The following is a 26,306-nucleotide window of genomic DNA, read 5'->3' as shown; positions in this document are numbered from 1 at the left end:
ATGAATAAGGTGTATTACGCGAGAACCAAGAACATTGACGTGAGGTTTCATAAGATATGAGAAGTCATTACTTTAGGAAAGATTCCGTTTCAGAAGATTCACACAGACCAAAATGTCATAAACATGTTGACAAAATCGATAACTACAGAGAAGTTCAAGTATTACTTGGGCTTGACCAATCTCTCTAGCCATTGATGAGATTGAGTACCATTGTATAAGGGTATAGATGAAGTTGCGTTTTAGGTGGAGAATGCAGGAAGCGATGTATGCTCAAAGTGGAAGTTGTACGAAAGGTTTTCAAGGTGATTACAAAGTAGAACTCGCATAGAAGGTCTTCAAGGTGACTTCGTAGAATATAAATCAATGTGGATATTGTTGTTAGAGGTGTACAGCTTCTACGACATTTTCTCAAACACATGGAGTATACCTTTAATTTCTCACGAAATGTAAAGCAGAAACATTGATTTATAGGTATTTCATCAAACACCCAGTAGGCAACATAAAAATCAAGATACAAGGGTATTTGTTTCATATCCATAACTTCCTCACTACTAGCGGACACTTCGCTGGGTCATTTCATCAAACACTTGCAAAGCAACATTAATATCTAAATAACTGAGTCACCGAACTGGTTCAATTTGAGTTGGGGTTCGATTTGAGTCAAGTCGAGCTCAGGCAAGCTCGAACTCTGCTCGAAATGTTTTCAAGCTAAAAAAATCAACTCAACTCAGCTCAAACTCAATTTCGAACCGAGTCGAATCGAGCTTTTTCGAGTTGAGTCAAGCGAGCTAACCGAGCTAACTCGGTTCGTGTATAGCTCTAATTGTTGTACAAGATGCCTTAAATTATGTTAATTTCCTTAGCAGAGAAGCCGTCTCAGTTTGACTAAGTTTTTTTTTTTTTTTTTTTTCAATTTGACTAAAAATTGGGTGATTTATCAATTTACACCGTATGAAGATTAATACTTCTAATACCTAGGGTTGATCCAGGTTTTTGTGCCTCAGAGTTACATCGTAGTGGTGTGATAAGAGTTAGAACTCCAACACAACAACACGAATGAATTACAAATACGATTTTTATTGGACACACTCTCCTTCCACCAAAAGAGAGGAAATAATGAGGTTTTAGGAGCAATTTTGCAATGTTCCCATGGGTGTGGCTCTTTGTAGTTTTCTATCAGGTTGATATTTTGCATATATGGTTCAAATAGGGTTATCACCTTATGAACCAGAGTGGCTTTAAATATACGTCATGGTGACCCCGTCGAGCACAGCTGCTTTACCTGCAGGTGTTTTTTTCTTCTTTTTTTTTAACACACGCACACACAACCCACACTCACGCCTTAGTGGGATTTCACCCTTTACCTGCAGGTGTTGTAGACAATTACAACCCTCATAAAGGACACTGGAAAGCAAAGACAACAACCGTCAACACCCAAAAGAGAAAAAATGGGCAAAAAATCTGCATTACCAATTTTCAAGAAATAGGCGAGCAGCCTCAGAACTCAGACATTTGACTGAGTCGCCTCGACTCAACTTGACTCAGTCCAGGTCAAATTGGGTACAGATTCCAAAATCTGATCCTTTACAAGGGTTTTTCCAATTTCTCTCCTGAGTCAAAAGTCAGGTCTCTGAAGCCCAGCCAGAGTCGAAACACGAGCACCAACGGAACAATAAAGGCTTTAATATGAAGCCCACATTTTTGGTCATAATGTCAAGTCAAAATTTCACTACATGCTCCGATACAACACTGATCACTTGCCATGTGGCATAAGGCCATTGGTCAATAACCATGGCAAGGCTCGCATGCCATGCTGACAGCTAGACTGTCACCTTGGCAAAAAAATCCATTCTTCCTACCAAAGAAGGATGAAAAACCAGATCAAGGATCCTTCAACAATCATCGATCAATCGCTCATGCTTTCATTTCCATCAAAATCAGACCCATCAAGAGCGTAACCGAGGTGTTCGAGTTCTTCACTCTCTTCGTCGGTCTCCATTGCATCTTCCGATTCTGATTCCTCATCGCTTTCATCCTTGTCCTCGTAGATGATGGGCAGAAGTGTGCTCTTCTCATCATCAACATCAACAGAAATCTGTAGTGGAAAGGTCCATGTAAGTCACACTTTGATGGAAAGGTTAGGAAATCCCCCAACACCCCATTTTAAAAAGACCCAGGTACTCACCCCTGCAAAATGGTAGTCTAAGCAACTGGATAGTTGGAGAGCCGACCCAAAGGTTGAAACCCGAGATTCGATGAGCTGAGAGAAAAAGAAAAAGAAAATTACCATGCAAAGATTCTCATGCAGGAATCATGGCACAAAGCTGGCAAGCATAGGATTAAGCATTTTTATTTTTATTTTAATGGATAGTAGTAAACCATATGATTGGAAATTGAAGGAAAGGGTCTGATTGCAATCCATCAAGTCAAAGGATAAGAGTCACCCATGCACAGAGAAGATGTGGATTCCTTCACTGGAGAATCCACAATAAAATTCGCCTCTTAAACATGATTAATAATGGATTTTTACTGTAAAATTCTTCAAGAATTAAGATTTTACCAGATTGTCTTCAGGAATCAAAATAACCAGGCGGTGCTTTTTGAAGGGAGCAATTACCAAAATGCCTCTTATATTTATTTATTTTTTCTTTAGAAAGTGATCGAGAATTATAGGACCCATGTATGACATCCAAAATCCAACCTGTCCAATGCATGAATCCCACCACGATGATCACATGAACCAAAATCTGGCCAATCGAATCGTCAAAATAGGCTCCACATGAATTTGGATGCTTTTGGGCAGTTTATATATATTTTTTACGGTGTGAGCATGTGGCCCACCATATGATTGGACCCGCCGGATTTTTGGTTCATTTGATCATCATGATGGGGTGCATCTGCTGGAAGAGTTGGATGTCCAGCAGTTGGATGTGACATAAGTTGTGGGCCCTACAATTCTTGACTTCACCACTTTTAAAGGGGGGAAAATGAGGACATTTTGGTAATTGCTCCCCTCCAAAAGCACTATCCCGGAATTTCCATTCGTGAAGGCATTGTTTGGTAAAATCTGAATTCCTACAGAAATTTGCCATAGAAATCCCTTAATAGAAACCATCCGTTAATTTTTTAAGGCACTTAGGATGAAAGCTAATTTCCATGGAGTGTATTTTCCCATGGCCCACGCAATTGCCAAAGAAGAATCACCTTCGACAATTAGTGTTCCACCTACTTGGGTTAAAAAAAAAGTCCATCCCAACTTCAATGGCTATCAACTCCCCTCAGTTCAAGTTGCCTTTTACTACTGTACACGGGTCCTGAGAAAGCTTGATGACTTCCTCCCTATCATCATTTAAACATCCTTTGTTCACAAATTCAACTAAATTGTTGGGAGCATTTGTCCCATTCTTTTATCTTTGGACAGATCAAGCAATTTATCACAGAGAAAAGAAATCCTGAGGCAGATTAGAATCTCAAATTGAAAGCTAGGGGAGTAGGAAAGTGTCGACTCTGACCTGGTATAGGGAGTTGAGGGCACGTAGGGAAGATTCCTGGGACATTATACCACCAGCATGTTGAAGAAGTAAGCTTCTTAGCCATGGAATTGCGCAAACCAATACTGCACCCCTGTTGAAAAAGTCCGATATAAACCCGAGCGGGGTTCAATATTCAAAGTTTTAGTTTATTGCAAGGGAACTGTTTTACTGTGCCAGGATAAGCTCACAATTCTAAGATTTAGTGTAGTAAAATCAATCAGCTCAAATTGCAGTATTTACTTTAGGTCTACATCCACATGCATTTAACGACGGCAACTCTTCATGAGAAAACCTAGAACTTAGGTCATTTCCTTTTGTTCAGCAATTCACTTTTTGCATACTGGTAAACATAGATGAGATTCAAACCAATCAATGGGTAGGGCTACATTGGATGTGGCTTATACCAAAATTCACACCAATTGGACAAACCCTGACCAGAGGATTGTAGGCTATTTTTAGGAAATGGATGGTCCAAGTTTGGTTGCAACCATCCGTTTGTGTTCCCAAAAATTCCTCAATTGGTAACAAATGTCCAACCAGGGTCGAACTTTGTGGTATTGCCCAGCCAAGGTAGATCCTACATGATCTGCTACAATTTCAATGTATATAAGAAGCAGGTCAGGTAGAGTGAAAAAGAAGAAGTACACACATGATGGTCTAGCATTGCTCTTCATAGCTAAAAACAAAACCGATGAAGGATGAAACAATAAATTTGCACAAAATGGTTCGAGACTCGAAACAAGTTTAGTTCTTCGTTTCTGATTTCTCATCTATGTAAAAAGATATTTTTAAGCTAGCTTTGCTAAGCCGACACGCATGTCTGAGGCAGCGCATTTACATGACCATCATATGTGCCAGCACAGCACAAAGGTCTGAGATCCAAGCCGTCCATCATGTGTCTCCAATTTCATAGAAACTGTCAAAAAAACCTGGCTGTTGCACTTATGAAGTGGGCCATAGTTTTACGAAATAAATGGATGGACGGAAAACATGGCCAAGTTTTTCTAAGCCATTCACTTATTTCTAAAATTGAGGTATGCCTGACAAAGTTCACCACCAAGATTTTTTATCCATTGAACCTAAATGGTGGACGCACCTGATGGATGGCTTGGAGCTCATCCCATCCACCAAACTGGCACATACGGTGCCATCCAGAAGGGGTTCCTCACACACACACATCAGCTTAGCAAACCTCTTAACCTAATTTTTTGGCTGTGGTTTGTGTAGCAAGTCCAACTTCCCATTTTGTAATGAGTATCACGAGCTGACGCATGATCCAACCATTTTCTATGGACTTGGAAGTTTTTCATTTAAGCTAGCCAAGTTAAAAAATATTAATTTCTGAGTTTAAGAGTATGCAATGGCAGCAAAGAAAATTAGATCACTGAGACTTTACCTTGATTGGATCATGGATACGAGGGAGTTCAAAAACTTGAGGACATCTGATGGATTTAACATTGAGGTTGAATTTGCAATAACCTGCATGTCAGTATCATATCATCTTGATTAGGAGACCAACAATATCAACATAAACATGTAGAAAAAAAAAAATTTCATTGATATGACTATCTGATGCAGGAGCAATTTTGTCACTTATTGTGTGTGCCAAACAATGTCCAAATTACATGATTCATACAGGAGTATGGAAGATATTATGACCAAATTACCAGTAAGGTATAGGGCTATGATGAAAAATAGGTTATTTCAATGACACAATCGTATGGGATCCACCATGAGTAAAATTGGCTACTACATGAGTTCGAAAAGGTCTCCATGATCAGATTTATTTATTCATCCGATCAAAGCTAGTTTATAAGTTAGCTTGGTCAGCAATCAAATTAGTTAAGAATCATTTGATAATTTTATTAGCCAAATATTGTTTTAATCTACTTCTAATTGGTCTAAGATTGTTTGGTTCTATTCTACTTGTTGAGTGGCTTGGTTAGAGAAGGGAATGGACTCCCAAAGACCATAACATGTAAATTCCTCATTCTTTGGTTCTGGGTTCACTTTTTTTTTGCTCCATATTGCATCCCAATTTTAGTATGGAAATGTTGCACAAATGTTTATTTTAGGAGCTGATATAAATGGTCATCGAAGTCCCCACATAAAATGTGGACAAGTGTTGGTATTTAGCATGGGCATGAGGAGTTTAGCAACCCTAGTAATGCACAAACACATCCATAGTGTTATATGACATGTTGAAGAATGGAGCTAGCAGCTAGCCCCGCAAGATACCTTTACAGGCAGAACACACCCTGGTTCATGTGATAGACATCTGTCCACGAATGACAAGGGTTCCACAGGAGACTTGGGGCAAAAATTAAGGTCAGTCACTCATCAGGTAGGCCTCCTCTGCACGAAATCAATGAATGGTTTAAAGAAAGCTGCCAACGTTCTCCATCCAATGTACACATCCAACCCACCTGAGTGGACCAGCCTGATTTTGTGCCAGACCATCTTCACAGCAAGGCCCACCTTATGCATGAATCAGATGTCGTCTGACACGTGTAGAGGTGCTTGTGGGAATATCCAACCTCATTGAAAGATAATTGATAGTGCTAAAATTATTCCAAGTAATTAGAGAAGACCTATATAAATGACAGAAAACAGAAAAAATTACAAGGAAAAATTAAGGTTCTTTACCTAATAGCCATGTCAACATGTGTGTCCAATTGACAATAAAAAAGAAGAAGAAGATCGAAACAGCATCTTTGTAAGCTAAGTATGCTGTTCTTTTCTGAGAGAGAGGATAGAATCTCTCATATGATTGTTCTTAAATTGCTTGTGCCATATTGAGCACATGTTGGGCAATACGGAAGCATGGCAAATAATGAACACTGCATGGATGGAGATGTTGAGATGGATGTGTGGAAAGACTACAAAGGATAGAATCAAGAATGAGTTCATTAAAAGTAGCCAAGGAGTAGGTCCAATGGGAGATAAAATGATGAGGAACAATATTGAGATGGCTTGGTCATGTGCTACAAAGTAGGACACATACACCAGCAATATAGTGGGGAACTTTGATTAGGGTTGGAGGGCCTGCAAGGAGCACAAGGTGAAGACCTCAAAGGACTTGAAGTGGTGAGAAAAGATAGGGAGGCTTGTTACCTTGCCAAGGATAGGGTTTAGGAATGATTGGCGAAACAAGATTTGAAAAGTCGATCCCAAGTGGCAAGATGCTGCGACAAAGATTATTATGGTGTTGGTGTTGGTGCCGGTGATGATGATCATATCTACACCTTGTACCAGCTATTTTGGAATGTGGCTTATATTAACATTAGAGCTCCAGATGGATAAGACATGTCTCAGCATCAGCTATAGATATGGCATTAAACATGTTGATCACAAGAAATATGATATCTGAATACGCCTAAAGTTGTTTTTAAGAAACGAAAGACAACATGATATTAATATTGGTTCATGTAAGTATGAAAGAGAAAAACATTTTTATTGACATCTAGATAAACATAAACACGTTACAATAATAAGAAATGAGAATAAAGACATACAAAGATTCATTCATAAGAGGAAGTATTATGCCTTGATACAATGGTACTGTGTGTAAAGCCCTTATATGCCTAATTGATGCAGCCCAATGCAGTTGCAATGGACTGCAATGGACAACTTAAATACACTGACTTTAAAAAGTATATCTTCTTGAATACAACTCTGATTGAGGTGATTCAAAAGCCAAAATGAATCTTGATGATTCTAGTTTCAAAAAAGAAAAAGAAAAAAAAAAAGAAGAGAGAATAAAAGCCAAATTCGAATAAGGCTGATTTTTGAACGTTTGAAAACTGTCCAGAAAATCGTCAGTTTCAAGCATCTGGTACTTCAAGAATTGTAATATTTTTTTTTCTAGAAATTAGAATGGAATGAAATTTCATAGGATGAAAATAAACCTAATGACCAATTATCGAAAACATTATAAAAATCATTCATTAACTAGAAGCGCCAAAAATGTTGCAAGCAATGGATCTGTCAGAACTGGAAATTTCTGCAACCACAAAGTGGTGCAGATGAACTGTGAATCACTCTGACCAGTATGAGTTGGATTCACACACAACCTAAGAGGAATCACTCAACTCTTTCTTCTGTTGGATTCTCTTCTCATTGCAAAAATAGGTCCTTACATAGAGAAAATACACAACCCCTCATAATTAAACTTAATCATTTCCTACAAATAGGTTGCAACAACTATGAGTCCCAGTGCATTACTACATATTTAAAAAAAAAAAAAAAAAAAAAAAAAAAAAATCAAAATCAAAATCATGCCAAAGACATTCTCAAGGCATGCTTCAATTTCAAATTCTCTCCCCCTTCCTATGCATGCATCACGAATGCATTTGGGCTGGAAATAATGGGATGGATTTCCAAGTTTGGCCTGATTTATGGGCTGGCTTTCCCCTTGAATTGGGCCAAGAAAGCATGCATCATTAATCTATACAATTCAACCAGATGCTTGAAACTGACGAAAATAAACCTAATGACCAATTATCGAAAACATTATAAAAATCATTCATTAACTAGAAGTGCCAAAAATGTTGCAAGCAATGGATCTGTCAGAACTGGAAATTTCTGCAACCACAAAGTGGTGCAGCTGAACTGTGAATCACTCTGACCAGTATGAGTTGGATTCACACACAACCTATGAGGAATCACTCAACTCTTTCTTCTGTTGGATTCTCTTCTATAGGTCTTTACATAGAGAAAATACACCAACCCCTCATAATTAAACTTAATCATTTCCTACAAATAGGTTGCGACAACTATGAGTCCCAGTGCATTACTACATATTTCAAAAAAAAAAAAAAAAAAAAAAAAAAAAAAATCAAAATCAAAATCATGCCAAAGACATTCTCAAGGCATGCTTCAATTTCAAATTCTCTCCCCCTTCCTATGCATGCAACACGGTCCCAAAGCCATGCATCACGAATGCATTTGGGCTGGAAATAATGGGATGGATTTCCAAGTTTGGCCTGATTCATGGGCTGGCTTTCCCCTTGAATTGGGCCAAGAAAGCGTGCATCATTAATCTATACAATTCAAGCCCATGGTTTGGTGATCTAGACCATCGATCTTATGGGTGTTACTACTGTGGATGAGGGATTCACCAAAACCATCACAGATCCTGACCCTTGCGCAGTAGCCTACAAATAGACAGGTCAAAATCTACAGAGAAGATCTAGAATAGAGAGAAGATTATACAGTTGGGATCCCACGTAGTGGAAGATTTTAGGGGCATCCTCAATCCAGGGCTCATCATATTTATGACTTTGGATCATCAAACCATGGGCCCCACTTGCATGGACTTGGTATATAAAGATACTACAATCCTAATCCACTAGCACTTAATAACTTATCCTAATGAGCATGAATGGGAACAGTCTGATCTAAGTGCTCAACAAAGCATCTCCCTTACATAGAGAAACACTTAATCTAATGGCAAACCAAAAAATTAAAGCAAGAAATGAACCTTTTCATCTCGTGTGTACAAGCAGTCTAACAAAAGCACATGATCATCAGCATGTAGTGCTTGCCTAAGCAACACGTGAACTGAATCTGCACTTGGGGGCTTCGCATTGGAAGATAAATCCTCCTTTTTAGGGCTCTTTGCTGTTGCATCATCAACTAAATTCAGATTTGCTAGCTTCTCACCCATGGTCGGCTCATTCATATCATAGTCGATGTCAAACCCATCTCTAATCTCTAGATGACCTGTCCAAGTAAACGAAAAGGTTAATAATCAAGAGGGTGCCCCTACGGTACTTGCTTTATTCCATCAAAATTTTCTAATAAAGGGAAATTATAGGGTCCTAATGCATCTATGCGTCCACTTGTCCTCATCTGTCCAATCCATACAAGTGATCCCATGGTGATGCAGACCATTGATCTGATACGCTGCACCGTGGATGGAATTTTCTTTACCATCCATATTTGTAGCCATTGATCGAACGGTTAAAATCTTCCAATATGGTAGTTTTTTTGGGAATCTTCCATCCACAGTGAGGGTCCAAAAGATTAATTTTCTGTATAACCAAGCCATGGGGCTCGCTTGCTCAGACTAGGCACATCAGACAGTATACATGACCTGAAGCATCAGAACCTTGCTGCTGCTCCTTGGAAGATGTTTGCATCAAGAAACAAGATCTAATAAAGTCAATGAAGATAAAATGACACTAACATAGAAAGGGTTGTAAGATTCAAATCAATTCAAATATGAGCTATGTATTGACAATAACATAAGAAAGGATGCATTGAAGAACTTAATTCTTTGGTAGGAAAAAGGACTTCTCATCCCGATTCCAAATTTCAGTGTCAGTGTATCATTCCCAGACATCACTAGTGTAAAATGTTTAAGAACTCGACCATGTAAAACTTTGCAAAGTTGACACTCTACCAAGACCTGAATCAAGGGGTGAGAGGCATAACATTAGAAAGTCTGACCATATCATGGGCCTATATAATTGAAAAGCTTGCTTCCCCTCCGTCTGTCCCAAGCTTGCTTCCCTCTTTGCCGAGAAAAGATTTCTCATGCCAGCACAAACCAGATATATATTGTCCTTGACAGCAGGCAAAAGGAAAATTTTGATTTAACAGTATATTGGAGGTGCAGACGACGTCAAGGAGCCCACCTTCACTATGTAACAGAGGTACAGGCATCACTATTGTTTAGGTATGATGAGACCTATAACCCAAATTCTCAAGATAGGGGTATGCAAGGATCCATTATAGCAAGATTCATCATAAATTATAAATAGTATTTTTCCCAATGATACCATTGTTGAATGCATATCATGTAAGTTGTAGCCCATTAAATAGGTTCACTCTAATTCATCTATAATTAACAGTTCTCGAGTTCAAAAGTAGGTAGGTATTGGGTTCAGAATCTGATCTCTAGATCTTGAGATATGGCCAACCCAATGTAGGCCATTGCTTGGTCACTAGAGAGTTGATCTTGTTCGTGCAATAATTTCACGGTCTGAACTCTAATTGGGGCAACAGACCCACGTTTCGGCGGACTTTGCCAAAGTTCTATCATCAAGATTCAGAAGGGGCAGGGTTTGTAGGCCAATTAAAGGGGGGGGCGCGTTGCGAGGAAAATGGATATGGAGGTTTGGGTTAGAAGAGGGTAACAAATGGAGAGATTTAATCGCTTCTAAATATGGTACTCAAGATGGGGGGCATAGAGCTTCCAGGGTTTGGAAGGCTATAGCAAATACAGAACATTTTGTTTAGGCTGGTATCTCTTTCGCGTTGGGAAGTGGGAATCGTATAAGATTCTGCATAGACAGATGGTGTAGGGATAGGGCTTTACATGATCTATTCCCTAGACTTGCTCGATTGGCTCCCAATCGTTTTGTTGTAGTGGCGCATTGTTTCTCTTCTAACGGGGAACCAAAATGTTGGACCCCTCCTAGCCGCAGGAACATGACAGATGAGGAGATCACCGACTTGGTCACCCTGATGGATCATCTAAAGAACAATACTCCTAACTTTCAGAGTGAGGATCGAATGGTCTGGAACTGTTGTAAGTCTGGGCAGTTTTCTGTCAAGTTACTTTGTCACATGATCTCTAGCTGGAGACATGGTCCTACTACCGATCATCCCTTCCACCACTAGTTCTACAAAGCCCCTCCTAGGGTTGTAGTTTTCACTTGGCTCGTGGTAGAAAAAGAATCCTAATTATCAACAACCTCCAGCAAAGGGCATTACCTCTTCCGAATGTGTGCTTGATGTGCAAGGATAATGAGGAAACGATAGACCATCTATTTATTCATTGCTCCTTTGCTGCTAGTGTGTGGCACTATTTTTCACAGGCCTTTGATAGTGCTTGGGTGATGCCAAAGTCAATAGAAGATTTACTTTGGGCCTGGAGTGGGGGAGGTATGGGGAAGGCCGGTAAAGCAGTGTGGAGGCTTACCATCTTGGTAGTTTTCTAGGCCATTTGGGGGTCTAGAAATGGGAAATGTTTTCGAAATGCCTGTGAGTCTCGGGATCAAGTTATTTTGAGGGTTAAGGGTATGGTGTTGGAGTGGGCCATGTATATAAAGGGTGTGCCCTCTGACACTTTGTCTTAAGTTGTTGTTGGCTTTCTTTGTTTGCTTTTTCTCGCTTCTCATGAGCTTTAATAAAATTTCGTCATCTTTATTTATTTATTTATTTTTAAAAGGTTCAGAAGAGTGCTTTCCCAAGTTATCTCGGAAAACCGAAGTGCCTTTATAGCAGGTAGGCAGATTTTAGATTCAGCCCTTATTACTAATGAATGTATTGACTCTAGACACAGGGGAGCGGAGTAGCAAGGTGGTTTGTAAGCTGGATCTTCATAAGGCTAGCAAGGTGGTTTGTAAGCTGGATCTTCATAAGGCTTACGATCACTTTGATTGTGAATTTCTAGATTACATGCTTTGATGGATTGGATGCAGATGTGTGTGTGTGTGTGGGGGGGGGGGAGGGAGAGTGTATACAAGCTTGTTTTCGATCGCCTTTTTTTTCTTCTCCAACTTGATAAATGGAACTTTGAATGGGTTCTTTAAATATTCTCGCGGAATCAGACAAGGGGACCCTCTATCTCCTTATCTTTTTGTCGTGGTGGGGGAGGCCTTTAGTAGAATCCTTCAAAGAGCAGAGGAGAATGGGTTGCTTGCTGGTTTTAGAGTGGCAAATGCGGGGATGCAAGTTTCTCATCATCAATATACGGACGATACAATTCTTTTTTGTGATGCAGATAGGACTTTAATTGATAATCTTAGTAAAGTTGTGGTTTGTTTTGAAGCAGCGTCGAGCCTAAATGTTAATGTGCCCAAATTGGAACTCCTTGGGATTGATGTGGAACGTGACCATTTAGTGGAGCTTGCCGAAGTATTTGAGTGCAAAGCGGGCGAGTTTCCTCTTCTTATCTTGGCCTTCCACCATGTTTTGGGAAACCGGCGAAACACTTGTGGGACAAGGCTTTTGAAAGAGTTGAAAGCAAGCTTTCTTCTTTGAAGGGAAGCGATCTTTCATTAGGAGGGAGGATATCTCTGATCAAAAATGTTTTATCAAACATGCTAGTTTACTTCTTGTCTCTTTTCAAGTGCTCCCAATCGGTGTTGGATAGAATAGATAAATTGAGAAGAGACTTTCTCTGAAAATGTTCAAATGAAAATAGGAAATTCAATTTGCTTAAATGAGATTAGGTTTATAAGCCGGTCGGGGGAGGGGGAGGCATTGGAGATTCGGAGTAGAGACCGGAAAGTTGTAGAGGGAACTTCTAGTCTGCAAGTATGGCTCGCAGCCTGGCGAGTGGAGCATCAAGACTTCTTCTCTCTACAGAGTGTCTACCGTATGGAGGGCGATTGCTTCGATAGAACAAAGATTTCGTGAAGGGGTGTCCTTCTCGTTCGGCAAAGGAAACTACATTTGTTTTTGGGTGGACGCTTGGTGCGGGGATCGTCCATTGTTTGAGCTCGATCCCATAATTGCTAACTTAGGTCCCAATCGCTTCATTCATATGGACGATTGCTATTCATTTATGGGAGGTACAGTAGTGTGGTCCCCTCCATGTAGAAGAAATCTAACATAAGAAGAGCTTCGGGAATTAACAACTTTACTTCAGCGCCTCAATGTCGTTGTGCCCTTGGTGCTAGTTGAATATTCCACGGTTTGGAGGGAGCAGAGTTCAGGTACTTTCTCGGTCAAATCGTTCTACAATTTGTTGTCCAAGCCTTCAAGTGGGGGATCCTTCCAATTTCATCATTGGTCTTATGGCGCCCCTCCTCGTGTAGCGGCATTCGTGTGGCTCTTGGGAAGAAAGAGGATCCCAACCATTGATAAGTTGCAAAAGAGATCTCTATTTCTCCTGAACATTTGTTTGATGTGCATGAAAGATGCGGAGTCAATAGATCACCTTTTCAACCATTGCCCTTTCACGTCTTTGATGTGGGATCACTTTCTTCTTTTGTTCGTGGTTTATTGGGGTATGCCAAAATCAGCTGCGGATCTTTTATGGGCATTGCATGGGATCCGTTTGGGTAAGGCTATGAATGCGGTTTGGAGGTTAGTGGCTATGGGAATCATTTGGCTCATTTGGAAAGAGGGGAATAGTCGTACTTTCGACAACAATTCCTCATCTGTGGATGGGATAATTTGCAAAGTCAAATGTATGGTGGTGGAATGGGCTGCTTATGTTGAAGCAGCCAAATGTGTGGATCTTTCCACCCTTTTTGTCTAAATGCCGGGTTGTATTCTTTCACTGCCTTACAATGGCTCCTTTAATAAAAATTCATGTTTCTCTCAAAAAAAGAAAAAAAGAAAAAAAAGACCCACATAACACCTAACACTACAATCTCACCAATTCAAATGTCCCAAAGGGGACCATCAAACGGCTCAAAAGTGGGCCACAAGTCAGTGGTGTCATCAAGGATCAAAAGGCACATGTGCATGGATAACCTGATGTAGGACAATTAACCACTTGCTCTAAAAGCTCGAACTGTTAGAGTATGGCGAATTAATCCGTAAATCTTATAGCCCAGGCCCCACATCTCATGGGTTAGGACCTCGGCCGAACCCCCTTCGTGGGCCCCAAATCACATGGGCCGCCCACCCCAAGTGTGTCCCTGCATCCCACGAGCTACCCCACTCGAGCCCGGTGTGAAATGCACATTAATCACCCCTGGTAAGGAGTCTCGAACACGAGACCTCCCCCGTGGGCCCCAAATCACATGGGTCACCCACCTCGAGCGTGCCCCTGCATCCAACAGGCGACCCCACTCGAGCCCAGTGTGAAAATGCCCCTGCATTACAACCCAACTTGATTCAGCTAGATCTCAGCCATCCGATGTCCATTCAGGGCGTGTGATCACTCATTTCGAAGGTATCGATGAGTACTTTTACATGAAAGGTTAACTTTGTAGATCAGATTGCAAAAGGTGAGTCAAAAGTGAGTTGTAATGCAATTGTCCCACAATGTCCAGCGCCTGGACGTTAAAAAAGGTAGGGCCCGCCAGGGATGTGAGGTCCACCCCACAGCCAAATCTCGGACCTCATGTTCCCACACACCACAAGTTCAAAGTGGGCCCCACAAAACATTTTAAGTGGGCCCATATGGTGGCGCCCATTCACGTGCACAATAAAAATGAACTGGATGTATCTAAATCAAGTGGGCCCAATGAAAATCCCATTAAATAGGAAATATCCAGAGCAAAACACAAATAGGAAATAAAAAATCCTAACTCCAATCAAATACCACCTCTTAATAAGGAAATGGCGAATAGGATGAGGAGAAGAGAGAATCAAGGCAACAAGTAGGAATTGAGAAACCCACATGGTAGTTGCGTAAGAGGGGAGGGAGAGAGTGGTGACGTACGACACCCCATGGTTCCCTATGTAGTGGTCGAACGGTGGGCCTGATTTGGTCTACTCAATCTATTTCCCTCGCCCCATAACGTCGGTCCAAGTCTCATCTCTCAACTCCAAAGAAGTGTTCATGCATAGAATCCAATGGTCCATGAATTAACGGTGTAGATCTCACAAGATCATGCCTAGGTAGATGACGCTGGGCCTACTAACGTGGCCCACATGGGATTAACGATGAATGTGACCATCCCCATGTCTAAAGAACCATGAATAGTAGTCCATCTCATCGAAAAGATGAGAAACGTCAAAATGGGAAAATAAAATCATCACCATGCATCCACGACCCATCCACGACCCATCAATGCAATACAAGGACATAATAAAGCGGGGCAATAAGCATAACATATCATGTGTAAAAATCATCGCAAATAGACAACAAGAACGAGATCATCCAAACCATTCAAAATTAGGATCCAGTAAGAACATGCTTAAATGGGACAACTTTGACAAGCTAGATCTCCAAATCCAAGAATCCGATTGACACGAAATGAAATCCGATCGAGCCTTGTTTAAATAACTACGATCTGGCTGGTTCCCATCGTCAAAACATGTCGACGAAATTTTTAGACAGATATAAAAATTGACAGTTGTTGCAGTACGGGCCTATTCTAATACCGCCTGTTGGGTCCCTAGTGTACACACGGAGTGAAATTGTGCACAAAATAATATAATCAAAGGACTCATCTCAGAATACCTCGATCATAGTAATATCAGATTTCTAAACAATAATAAGACATAAATGGTAAATGATTGTACTTGGATATGATGTATGAGATGATGGTATCCGCTATGTGAATCCATCGATACTGATCTCCTAAACCAAGAAATATCTCTCCGATCTATCGTACATGAAGTGAGCCCAAGGAGAACACACCAATCCTCTGGTAAGGGCCGAGGATGCATGTTAACCGCCCACCCAAGTGGACCACAGAGAGAAGTAGATGGAAAGAATTTTCCCTCTCAGTTTTCTCTCACCTTTTGAGAAGGTTTGGACATCTTTTAGGGGGGGGGGGGTTATCCAAGCTCTCTCTCCTCTACAATTCCCCTATACAATAGGATCTATAAATAAGAAGTTAAGGTTTTAGGAGGTGTACTCAGTATGGTGCTCCTCCACCCTACAAACTTCGTTGTATCGTACTGTGAAGGAAGTTTGTCAATCCGCATCTATCATGCATAAAACTATAATCTAATCCCTCCACCATTAAGGCCATCCACCTTTGATCTAGATCCCATGCCGATTATAAAGTGGACCATCAAATCAAGGTCATCACAATATCAGCATGTACAATCAAAGCAGTTTTAACAACTAAAACAAAATTTCGACAATTGAAAACCTTTCAAAAGCTTATTAAAACCTTTTAAGTGCTTGACCCGATGGAAAAACCACTTATTGACTTTCTGATGTAATTTGATCTAGCTCTAAATAAATCCCATGGTAAAACCGGTGGATCCCTTGTTAGCCAATGTAAGAATCAATGAATCTTGATGCACGTACCCAACATCACCCACTTTCAGTGGCCTCTAAGAAACCTTGTAAAGTGAACCAAAGTCACCCAATCAAGATACAAGACCCTTACACGTCCACGAGTCTAAGGATTGATTAATTAATGTGCACACTCAAGTCCTTGATCACACAATCACAGTCCAGCCTAATGGGCCCCGAGAATGTTGACTTGAACTTCGATCTGACAATGTGAGTATTCAAGGGTCCACACCAGAATCCCATATCCATGACCCACTCACAATCCCGTGCAGGATAAGGGCAAAAGGCATGACCAACTCTAAGTTGGTTTCTAATGGTGAAGACCTTCCATCTTGACCCAAGTCAATCCCCTCACACAGGATGACAACACATCTTAAAGATGGATGTCTAGAGATGTGTCCTAAGTATCTGTGATTGTAATGGTTCATCTGGATATTGATATCCATAGAACACAACTCTCTCCTTGATAGTGGAGGGATTAGATCAAGGCCATGTGCACGACAAAGTGGATTGATGGACTTCTTTCACAGTAGGGTACATCGAAGTCTACAGGGTGGAGGAGCACCATGCTGAGTGCATCTCTCGAAACTATAATTCCTTATTTATAAACCCTATTGCAAATGGGAATTGTAGAGAGGAGAGAGAACTTGAAGATGTCCTACTTCTCTTTGTGGTCCACCTGGGTGGATGATTGTCATGCGTCCTCGGCCCCTACTTGAGGATTGGCATGCTCTTTTCTTAGGCTCCCTTCATCTACGATAGATCAGGGAGAAACTCCTTAATTTAGGAGATCGGCATCGACAAATTCACATCGGAGACATCATCTTTACACATTGTGTCCAAGTACGATTATAACCATTCATGGGTTATTGCTTAGAAACTTAATATTACTACGATTGGGGTATTCCGAGATGGGTTCCTTGATCAAATTGTTTTGGTATACAATTTCGTTGTGCGTATATGGCAGGAACCTAATAGGTGGTATTAGAGCGAGCCCATACCGCAATAACCGTCGGTTTCTAATATATGTTGAGAAATTCCATCGACGTGTTTTGATGATGGGAACTGCACCAGTTTTCCTTTCATGTCGATCACATTCCTGGATTTGGAAATCCATCCTGTCAAAGTTGGCGCATTTGGGTGCGTGTGAATGTGCATCACCATGTGGGCCCACTTAAATTTTGTGGGGCCCACTTGGCACGTGTGACATGTTTGAAGATAAGGCCCTAGTTTGGGCTAATGTGGGTTGGACCCCACACCCCTGGCCACTTCGAAATTGTGGGTGGGCCACCTGTTTTGAATGTTTAGGCATTCAACGTTGGACCTTGCTGGACAATTGGATTGCGACCCACTTTCGCCTTGCCTTTTATGATCAATCTACAAAGTGAACCATTCATTTGAAAGTACTCATCGATACCTTCAAAACAAGTGGTCACACACCCTAAACGGACATCGGATGATTGATATCTAACTGAGTCAAGTTGGGTTGTCTAGGTGCATGTGTCTTGCGATCCTTGATGACGCCCCGCTAACTTGTGGCTCACTTTTAGGTCATTTGCTGGTCTCCTTTGGAACATTTGAATCGATGAGATTGTAGGTCCATACTAGGGCTAGAAGTTCAACATGCAAGATTGAAGGCGAGGCAAAAGAAGAGGGTATTGCTTAGAGGTGAGATCGAAGCTAAGTTCAAGGGATGGGTTGAAGATCATCGAACCAAGTTAGAATGGAGAAAGTTGAAGATGATGAGTAGCACTCTGTAGCTATTGATGTGGATCGGTGTTTTAAATAGCCACGCTATGTAGCGTGTAGCTTATGTCGCATAGTGTAGCATAGCCTTAATGCTACATAGCTCATGAAAATAGTTTAAGTCGCATATAGTTTAAGTCGCATATAGCCCACGCTACATGATAATTTGCATATGCTACATGTTATGTAGACTATGCTACGCGCTATGTAGCTCACATGATGTTTCCAATGATTTGTTACATTTTTCCATTTCCGATAAAAATTAGTTAACCTTTTTAATCCTTTTAGTAAAATAATATAAATAAGAATATTATATCAGTATCATTGCTCTTTCTTTATGTTTATACTTAATCATTGTCATTTCCTATTACTTTAGGTTGCATTTTCTTGCACCAAATATCAGGAAATTCTGTTAAATTTCATTATTAATGTCTAATTTGGTACAGAATATCATGCCATTGGTGGGACCAAGTACCTTGATTAAAATTTTAGAACTTGCGTGTAGCGTATGTAGTTTACGCCTCACGTTTCAAAGGGGTAAATGTTATGCTACATGCTATTTGCTGTTTAAAACAGTGATGCGGATGGAGGTGAGAAGCCATCACTTCAGCTGCGTCATAATATTCTCATCAGGGCACATGCCTTGCAACATTCGGTTGGAGGCAAAAACACTTTTTCTTTGAGGCAGCAGGTTCAATGTATGTCCTTGGATTAAATTCGATGAGAAGTTATGTCATATTGTTCGGATTCATGATGGAAGTTATGGCACATGTCTGACACCAGCTGCCAACCTGATGCAACCCTCCATCCAGGCTTGCAACTGGCAATGAGAGCACAAAACTCCCACAAAAGCAATGTAATAGACTATTACATAGTTTGATTACAATCAAGCAATATCTAATAGTCTATTACATATGTTGATTCCAATTATTGTGTATCATGCAATAGATGTGCATCGGTATTCTTATAATTTTCTAGAGAGTATGCATCCTTGATGGAGTGGAATGACATAATAGTAGAGGTTTATAGTCAGGCCTGAAAAAGTGGGCCGGATACAAGACACATCACCATGTACGGAGTTCTAGGTTCACCATGTCAAAGCCCCTTGCCTATGGATGACACCAGCAAATGCATGCATGTTTGAGTTAAATATATGCATGGGTGGTTTAGTTCCTTGACGGTTGTTGCAGGCTCATGGTGCAGACAGTATAATTAGATGTTTTATTGAAATCTTAATAACATGGGAACAGCTTCAAAGAAACGAATCTTTTACTGAATCCTGCTTACCAGCATCAACATTATTCCTGGGACTGACAGGATCTGTATCAGACAGTGCTCGCTTCTTTTTCTCTCTTTTCTTTTGGCTTGGGGGATCTGTTCCTTCTGATTTGGGAGAATGTAGACCCATGCCAGTATTGCCTGCCACCAACAAAAGTATACAACCACCACCATCATCATCATGAGAGTGAAAATAGAAAAAGGCAGCATTGCAACAAAAATCGCATTTTGCTCAAGCAAGCAGTAATAACAGGTGGATGTACCAGGCATCATCATCATCATCTTAGCCTTTCTCCCAGCAGCTGGGATTGCCATTAGGTGGTAGATTGCAAATAATTTATGACCAGCTGCCAATCAGACTTCCACTGTCCTCTTTTACCTGGGCTCTTGGAACCAGCCAGTTGCCATGCAAACTGCTGAGCATGAAGGTGCGTGATGAGTCTGATGACGATGATGTGTATCGGGTATACATGTTCATATACAGCAACAACGTGTGTGAATGGTGCTGCGTACATTATCAGGTAAGTGTCTTAAATCTTAATTATTGTAAATTTGTAATCCACCAAGCAGGGAAACAAATCCGAAAGTCATACCTTCCCCATTTTCTTGAGGATTCACAGCCGTTCCAGGAACTGAAGTTTCATCAACAGCAGTTATGAAAACTTCCTCTCCAGGATAGGTCACTTCTAAAATATTAAACTGTGGATTAATGGGGGAACCATAGGCGACAATGACGGAAATCCGAGCACCCTTTTCTATATCACGTAACCTTGCAGCAATTACAGGAATGCGGTTCTTCTTGGCACTTTTTTGCTGGTCCATTTCTGTTCTGACAGATTTCACCAAGATTCTAGTTGGAGTAACCCCCTGATTTGGAGTGGTCCTCAAATCCCATATGTAAGCAGTACCAGCCTCTGAAACTGATAGCACTACCACACCTTCATCCTCAAAGGAGCTTTTGCATTCCATCATCACTGGTGGTTTTCGCATGGAAAGGACAGCCATAGAGATTCTGGTTCTGTTCTCCTGATTGCACTCCCACACTTGAAGTTGTTTCTCACCAAGCCCAGATGACACAACAGCCTTTCCACCATCCATGACAGCAATATGCTGTATGGGACCCTGTTACAGAAAAATGGCTTGAGAAATGTACATAATGGTAAAGAAGCCATCCAATCAGAAGAGAACAAAGATAATGCACAACATCAGCAGAAAACTTCTGAAGCTCCCTTTTGTTTTCCAAGCTGAACACCCGTATCTTATCACTTCCCACAGCTAAGAGCTTCTCATCTGACATGACATGGTAGAAGCAAGAAGCAATGGGTTAACAAAATAAACATGAGCCACAAACAATAAAGGTGACTTCATTTCCAACTATGTTACATTGACATGAACATGCATCAGTACTGGGCACAGAGACGTAAATAAATAGCTTACATGCTGATACTACTATATGATAATATTAATGGATACAATAATATAAAATATTAGTGCTTGCAAGATCCAAGAAAATGTGCATGATTGAAACCTATGGCTACCAGGAAGAGTAGGATTTCGGATCATGGTCATACTATACTTGCACGGAGTGGAGTGGCGACTAATGTGGGTGCGGGAATAGGAAAGTGTCTATTTTGAAATGTTAGAAAGAATGAATGGCTAGAGAGAGAGAGAGAGAGAGAGAGAGAGAGAGAGAGAGAGAAGAAAAGAAAAGAAAAACAAAAAAAGAAAAAAAAAGAAAAAGAGAAGAATCGCTAGGAAGTGAGGGGAGTGCATGTTCGAAGTGGGAGTGACACCTAGTTAGTAGAATCATGCAACCAGTGTTCAAAATATCGGTATCGCGATATCTATCGCATCCTTGGGACATAGATACATATCAGTTATCGCACGAGATATATCATTTGTACCGGGTAACTTATCGCACCTTTAGGGAAACATGGGGGAAATGATTAAAATTTTCAATGAAAATTCAGGGATTGTTTAAAAAGACTTTAATACACACTTTTAAATCACAACAGCTCAAAAAAGAAGTGCACATAATAGGTTTCCTTTGTATAGGGTCCTAAGCTATGCACTGTCTGACTGAACTAATGTAACTATATTCAAATTAAATGCATAACATTTAGAGTGTATGTGATGATCATTTCATCAAACACTCTTAAATACTTTGTAATTAGTCTTAATGGACAACTGGTTGATGGGAAATTTCAAAAAAATAATTTTTAAAAAAATAAATTTTAATTAAAAATGATTTTTATTTTCTGAAAATTGACAAAGTTAACAAATCAATAGATCAGCCTTCATATATGCTTGATTTCATGTTTGGAGTGCAGCACTGCAAGCAATTTAGGAGATATTGGGGAAATTTGGAATTTTCCTCAAATTTCTCCAAATCAGACCACCTGCGCTTAAATTTCAAAATTAGAGTATATGTGATGAAATACTCCTAAATACTTCGAAATTAGTCTCAATTGACAGGTCGTTGAAGGACTATTTCAAAAAAAAAAAACATGGAGAACACGAAGAACCAATAGATATCGAAATCAAAGCTCTAATTCCATGATTTTTTTATGCAAAGCATGAAGAACCAATGAATTTGTAACCATTTGACACTGATTTAACATAATTTCAACAAAAGAAAAGGGGATCAAAAATTGAAAGTGCTCATCGCATCGAATATGTGGGATATATCGGCATTACCCGTGCGTTTCGTATCGCACAGGTGGGATACAAGATATATCGTGGATATCTCATCCGATATCGTCGATATTTAAAACATTGCATGCAACTAAGAACCATACTCTCCCCTACCCACCAATGCAGCATGTGTGTGTGTGACTCATACCCAGGTTCATCAAGTAGGCTCCCGTGAATGTACTGCAGCCCAAAAATCAAGCATGTATGGTCAATGGACAGGCTGCAAGTGCACAACATATGTGGATCATTAGTCAAGTTTTTCAACCAACCATCGCTTCTGTGCATGAGCGGTCCACCAGAGTGTGTGCATGCATTTGAGCCTTTATCCCAACAATTTGTGGTTGGTTCTTAAGAGGTAGATTGGCAAAAGTTTTACAATAAATTGCCCATCACCTAAGCTTAGTACTGACCCCCGCCCAACGATTACATACACACCCCAAAGGGTAAACATTCAAGACTCAAGCAAAGTAGGGTTGTAGATGCAGAGTCAGTACACCAACTTTTTGTTCCTCCATTAACAACCTTTGAAAAAGGGCTATGGTTCTTCCTTATATATGTCATATGCGCATGAATGACACGGAGTCAGTAGACCACCTTTTGTTCATTGCTCGATGCCAAGTTGGTACGGAAAGGCTTTCTCGGAACCTTTAAAGATTCTTGGGTGATGCCAGGATCCAAGGATGGTTTCTTTCTTGCATGGTATGGAGGTGGTATATTGGTGTTGGAAAAAATGGAAGGTTGGAGTGGTGGTTGGCTCTTTTAGTGGGCCTTTGGGGTGAGAGGAACAACTGGTGTTTTCAAAACCAGATCGGTCCCCTTGAAGTGTTTAGAAAAACGATGATGCTTGTTGAGGAGTGGGCCTTCTGAATTCTTTTGGTTGTTGGTTTCTCTTTTGCTCATGATTGAGCTTGTATAGTTCCACCCTTTTGGATTTGTATATTGTTTGGCCCTTTGGGCCGTTCAATAAATTTTAGGGAATTCTACAAAAAATACCTAATTAATATAGAATTTACATTCTGCTACATTTTTCAAAAAGTTACCTCATTAATCAATGTAATCATCACTACACTACCTTCGGTCGACCACCGTGGGAGAAAATGGGTCAGTGGCTCGGGTCCCACTGTAATGTTTATATAAAATCTACCTCGACCACTAGGTGCATCACCCCATGTTAGGCCAAGGGCCCAAACATCATCTCCGTTTATGATTCAAGTGGACCACATGATTGGAACCAATGTACAGAACAACACTCGCCCTCCAAATTGTTTCCATTAGTGTGGCCCACATAAATCACGGATGGATATGATTTTTGGGGCCACCGGCCTAATCCTTTGTATGGAATCTAATGGTTGGAGTAGATTTCATATAGTTATCACGGTAGCCCTGTAAGAATCAAGGGTGGACATCTCTCTCCTAACTATTTCCTTTAGTGTGGCTCACTACAATTACATGTCAGCTTGATGTTTTGTATTTGGGCCTAATATGGGACTAAGTATCTAATGGATGGAGTGGATATTACACAAACATCACTGTGGGCCTCGTCAAAATAAGAGCCACGTCCCATATGATTCCCTTTTTTTCCTAAATAAACTATCTATACAATTGGAGAGGAACACTGAGACTTGATTTTTAGTGGGGCCCACCTTGATGACTATGCAAAATCCACTCCGACCATTGGATGTGTAATCTTAGTTGAGGCCTAGAGCAAAAAAAAGGGCCGACTTGTAATTTAGGTGGGCCATACCAAAGAAAACAGTTAGCAGAGAGGCGTCCACCCTTGATTTTTACAAGGCCCACCATGATGAGTACATGAAATCCACTCCAACCATTAGATGCCACACCAAAATTTAGGCATGGGGCCTAAACATAAGGCCCATACATGATTCAGGTGGGCCATACCACAGGAAACAATTTGAAGGGCGATCATTGCCCCGTACATTATTTCCAATCATGCGGTCCAACTAAATCACGGATGGGGGTGATTTTTGGACCCTTGACCTAACATGAGGTGATGTACATGGTGGTCAGGGTGGAATTACATAAATATCACGGTGAGGCTCACCCAAACAGCCGACCCATTTGCCCGTAGGCCCACCCATTTGGCTGTTAATGAAATGTAACAGAAGATAGTGGAATGATAATTATATCGATTAATGAGGAAGCTTTTTGAAAACCTTTTTGAAAAAGGTACCGGAATAAAAATTCCATATTAATTAGGTATTTATTTTTTTGTAAAATTCCCTAAATTTTATCACCTTTCAGTAAATAAAAAAAAAAAAAAACAAGTAGGGTCATAGAGAGCAATTGCAAGGCACACCCTACACAGAGTATATGATGAACAATGATGTGTGCATTACTAACTAGTAACAAACACATAATACTAATGGCCATTGGTACTGCATCTTCCTGCAACATTTTATTAAAGCCAAGGTGTTGATCTAAATGGAAGCCAAGATATAATCACCATATGAAAGCGCTAGTGAAGAAATGCACTTCTTTGAAGCCTTGAATTTTCCTACAAGTTCTCCAGTTCGGGAGTCAAGCTCAGACACCATTCCATCGGCACCAGTGGTATGGAGAGAACGGCCTTTCTTTGCAAATGAAACTGCTGTGGTTCCCCTGGGTAAAGAAGGGAAATGAAGATATAGTCATCTGACAAGCTGAAATGCAACTAGCTTTTGCCAAACTACAAATTATTCATAGGATGGTAAGCAGTTGCTAACAAGCTATGGTACTAAAGCTTTTTCATGTAAATTATAACTTTCGAAATTGGAATTTAAGTCAAGGAATGAAAGAGGCAGGTTCGTCAAGGCATAGTGAAGCTCACTTCAAAGATACCAAGCATTTTACCTTTTGTTATATGATTATAGTCATGTAGTCATACTCATGTTTCATTCCACTGATAGACTAAAATGGTATAGGACACAGAACCTTAACCTTTTCTGCCCATGTCAATATCAACGTAGACATGCATGTCAGCATGCTTTTGCAAGGTTAAGGTTGCCCTTTATCATTTTCCTATTTTAAATGCTTCTATTTTCTCAATTTCATTATTTTGGGAACTTCAATAATTTATGTATTTATTTTATGTTTTAATATAGTTGATAGATTTACATCACATATTACACCTCTTGAAATACAATGTCCAACTTTTGATGTCCATCTTCTTTCGATATTTTAATATTATTCTCTGATATTTTGGGATATTCACGTGCCTCAGTGGTAGACAGTGTGCGTTTCAACATTGGGGTGATGGGTTCAAGCCCATGTTACCTATTAAAAAAGATATTTTGATATATTCACGTGCCTCAGTGGTAGACAGTGCACGTTTCAACATTGGGGTCATGGGTTCAAGCCCATGTTACCTATTAAAAAATAATAATAATATTATATTTGTATAAATATGCAGGTTATAAGCATCCTGAAGCTACCTTGTTCCACCCCAGCACATGTCCATTTCCAAATTACATCGCATTTGAAATACTCAATAAATAATAGCCAGGAAAAAGAATTCAATATATATAATTACTATCTGCATCTCACATGGCAAACAAATCTACATACCCAAGGTGGCATCCAACAGATATCCAGTTCTTCTCACCAGTTAGAATATTTATCACTAAAACATCACCAGCATTTGTGCCAAGAGCAAGCAAGAATGCTCCGTGTTCTGTTTTTCGCTGAAAGATAACAACATAGTCAGACACGACATAACATTACACACAACATATGCAATCCAGCAATAATCTAATTCCTTAAGTGAAGCGATTACTTTCTTTCTGATGAAGGTGCATGCAATGCAAGAGTAACTACCAGCCGAATCCCCATATGAGTCCCTCCATTCACCCAAGAGATTTCCACTAACGGTATTCCACACCTGCAATTTACATGGCACACTTTCTGCATTAAAATTTTAAAAATAAAAATAAAAATCCAAAGTTCTACTTAATTTATCGGACACGCAATTGTCTTCCAGAAGATTTTGAACTGACTGGAAACCTTCAAAGAGCAGTTAGCTTCAATATGCAAGGAGCAGGAACATCCATACAAGGAATTTCTTATGGTTCAGTCAAACCTGAAATATCACGTCTTGAAAGTGGCAAACATCTTATGGTCAGTGAAAACTCCCCCAAATGGTTGGGCCAGTGCCTCTCATAACTTGAAGCTGT

The 26,306-nt window shown here is 40.2% G+C and overlaps 1 protein-coding gene across 2 annotated transcripts in view; it reads right to left on the bottom strand.

Moving 5' to 3' along the window:
• Positions 1-1,449: 1,449 nt before the first annotated feature.
• LOC131223236 (uncharacterized) overlaps positions 1,450-26,306 on the bottom strand; it is a 28,716-nt gene continuing 3,859 nt past the window's right edge. The window contains exons 2-12 of one of the 2 annotated variants that reach the window (XM_058218570.1): positions 25,898-26,014; positions 25,702-25,802; positions 24,602-24,756; positions 20,648-20,733; positions 20,037-20,565; positions 19,453-19,584; positions 9,016-9,257; positions 4,930-5,012; positions 3,513-3,624; positions 2,186-2,260; positions 1,450-2,095 (exon numbers count right to left, since the gene is read on the bottom strand). In XM_058218570.1, coding sequence (XP_058074553.1) covers positions 1,907-2,095; positions 2,186-2,260; positions 3,513-3,624; positions 4,930-5,012; positions 9,016-9,257; positions 19,453-19,584; positions 20,037-20,565; positions 20,648-20,733; positions 24,602-24,756; positions 25,702-25,802; positions 25,898-26,014 — 1,821 coding nt within the window. In that variant the 3' untranslated portion in view covers positions 1,450-1,906. Of the gene's footprint in view, positions 2,096-2,185; positions 2,261-3,512; positions 3,625-4,929; positions 5,013-9,015; positions 9,258-19,452; positions 19,585-20,036; positions 20,566-20,647; positions 20,734-24,601; positions 24,757-25,701; positions 25,818-25,897; positions 26,015-26,306 lie in introns of both variants that reach the window. The other variant, XM_058218569.1, reaches the window with a different exon arrangement.

The sequence above is a fragment of the Magnolia sinica genome, chromosome 13 (assembly GCF_029962835.1).
Source record: "Magnolia sinica isolate HGM2019 chromosome 13, MsV1, whole genome shotgun sequence".
Taxonomy (NCBI): Eukaryota; Viridiplantae; Streptophyta; class Magnoliopsida; order Magnoliales; family Magnoliaceae; genus Magnolia; species Magnolia sinica.
Note: the sequence above shows the minus strand (reverse complement) of the source record. Positions and strands in the feature narration are given on the sequence as shown.